The following is a 2438-nucleotide window of genomic DNA, read 5'->3' as shown; positions in this document are numbered from 1 at the left end:
AATGCATTTTTCCAGTCCCAAGAAGATAGTTTACCAAACACCGTCCTATTGGGCTAAGACTGAAACATGACAACAGTATTTAATTTGGTCACGTGAAGTTACTCATATTCATATGCTGGCCACTAACTTCTTCATATTCATAGTGGACACGTCTCCCAGGTCTTATTTACTTTTGTATTTATCAACATACAAAGTCTCTCCAGAATAGTCACTCAATAAATAGTTAGAGAAAACATGTGTTTTAGCAATTCATTATTATATCTTAAATTCTAATAGTCGTCTGCCAGAAATTTCAGAGAGGTTGTGAGTAAATTTTTTCCACTTTAATTTCTTTGTTTTTTCACCAAATAGAGTAAAAACTTAGTGGTATTTTAAGAACTAGATGAAAGGAGGTAGTGAGAGCAGCATTATTACTGCTGCAAATACTTCCTACTTTAGGACAATGACCATCATAAGGACCATAGAATATGCCACATATCTTTCACTTCTCTCTACATAAAATATACCTGTTGACCAACTTCCCCATGGCTGTCTTTACTTCCTTGTTTCGCAATGTGTATATGATGGGATTAAGTAAAGGGAATATCACAGTATGGAACACAGACACGACTTTATCAAGGGAAAAAGAGTCAAATGGCCGAGCATAAATGTAGATGGATGGCCCAAACATTAGAACCACAATGGTGATGTGGGAATAGCAGGTGGACATGGCCCGGCTGGTACTCTCACTTGAGCCTGAGTGTTTCTTGAGCATGGCCAGGAGGAAGGCATAGGACATTAGGAGAGCAATGAAACACACCACAGAGATCAGACCACTGCTAAAGATCATCACTAACTCCTCTGGAAAGGTATTGGCACAGGCAATCCGGACAACCTGTGTGATATCACAGAAGTAACTGTCTAACTCATTGGGCCCACAGAAGGGAAGTCGCACAATGAGAGCCACCTGTATTATAGAATGAATGAAGCCCCCCATCCAGGAGAGAGCCACCAGAATACAGCAGAGGCGTCGATTCATGATGGTAGCATAGTGGAGGGGGCGGCAGATAGCAGCATAGCAGTCAAAGGCCATTATGGTGAGCAGGAACATCTCTGAGGCCCCAACAAAGTGCAAGAAGAAGAGTTGTGCAATGCACCCGTCAAAGGAAATTATCTTCCTTTCCACAAAGAAGTCCACGAGCATTTTAGGGGCGGTGATGGAGGAATACCAAATGTCAAGGAAAGCCAGATTAGCCAACAGGAAATACATGGGTGAGGTCAGATGGGGGTCAAGCCTGATAGTGCAAATAATAAGAATATTTCCTGGAAGAATGAATAAATAGAAGAATAGAAATATAACAAATAGAACTAGTTGCACCTCCCGTGTCTGGGATAGGCCAGTGAGAACAAATTCTGTCACCCTGGTACAATTTGCAGGTTCCATTTCTTCACTTTTTTTCATAATGCAGCTATGAAAAATAAAGAAGTTATAATTACTCCAAATAGCATTTAACTAGAGTTATATTACTGCTTCAAAATCGTCAGATGTTCTCTATCGTTAAGAGATTGCGTTAGGATACATTTGGTTGCCCCATTTTATGTTTGATAACCCAAGACAGGAAAAGAGTAAGTGATGACCTGAAAATTAAAAACATCGAAACTGTATGAAGTGTGTCAAATATTTGAAACCAAAATCTCAACTTGTTAATGTTATTAATTCCTATTTTTTATGAAACTCAGCAAGGCACTAGTCTTTCCTCCAAACATCTCCCTTAGTAAGCAATATGTGCAGCTACTTCTGAGTTTGGCCAAATTTTAGGCTGGTAATAAGACATGCAGCCTGTTCTTTCTAGATTTTTCTGTTATTGAAAAATCTAGCCAACTTGGAAATTTAGGCTTATAGTCTAATATCAGATATGCTGATTTGACAGTATTTTAGTTTTAACCTTTCAAAGAGATCCCAGGGCTTCACATGTAGCGAATGGACATTTTTTTCCTTAACCAAAGCCTATACAGCTTAATACTTGGTAATATGTACACAGCTACAATATACAACAATGCAGGGCCCTATATGAAAATTTTTCTGGCTGTAGCCAGATCCCATTACTCTAGTGACCACGCATTTTACCCACTGTTTCAGGAAGGTAGGAAGAAGATGTAGTGATCTGAGAAATGGGTATGGGCTTGCAACCCAAACTGACCCACTCTGTCATTTCAAGGTGACAGTAAGAATAGGATTATTCCTAAAATTTTGCTTAAGGCCTAGTATTGAACCTGACACTACTAGATAGAACAAAACCCATCCAAAATAAAAATAAGATAATCATTCACTTTACCAAATATGCTTCCTCCTTTAAGGAATATAAAAACTGCCACACCAAAGTAGGCATTTCTTACAACCAACAGCTAATACTAAAGAGTTGCTTCTGTTCTACTGATGTGCTGTTTTATAATGTTGC

At 38.8% G+C, this 2438-nt stretch overlaps 1 protein-coding gene across 1 annotated transcript; it reads right to left on the bottom strand.

Annotated features, from left to right (window-relative positions):
* Positions 1-280: 280 nt before the first annotated feature.
* Positions 281-2189, bottom strand: LOC101388723 (olfactory receptor 4M1). The gene has a single exon (XM_004421327.3). The coding sequence runs from the start codon at positions 1439-1441 to the stop codon at positions 482-484; it is 960 nt and encodes a 319-aa protein (XP_004421384.2). The 5' UTR covers positions 1442-2189; the 3' UTR covers positions 281-481.
* Positions 2190-2438: the final 249 nt, after the last annotated feature.

The sequence above is a fragment of the Ceratotherium simum genome, chromosome 3 (genome assembly GCF_057802395.1).
Source record: "Ceratotherium simum simum isolate JZ-2026a chromosome 3, ASM5780239v1, whole genome shotgun sequence".
Lineage (NCBI taxonomy): Eukaryota > Metazoa > Chordata > Mammalia > Perissodactyla > Rhinocerotidae > Ceratotherium > Ceratotherium simum.
This window is presented reverse-complemented; position numbering and strand designations above follow the sequence as displayed.

Bases quoted from the DNA above. Each gene is read 5' to 3' on its own strand.
- LOC101388723 (XM_004421327.3), bottom strand. From the start codon at position 1,441: ATGAAAAAAAGTGAAGAAATGGAACCTGCAAATTGTACCAGGGTGACA.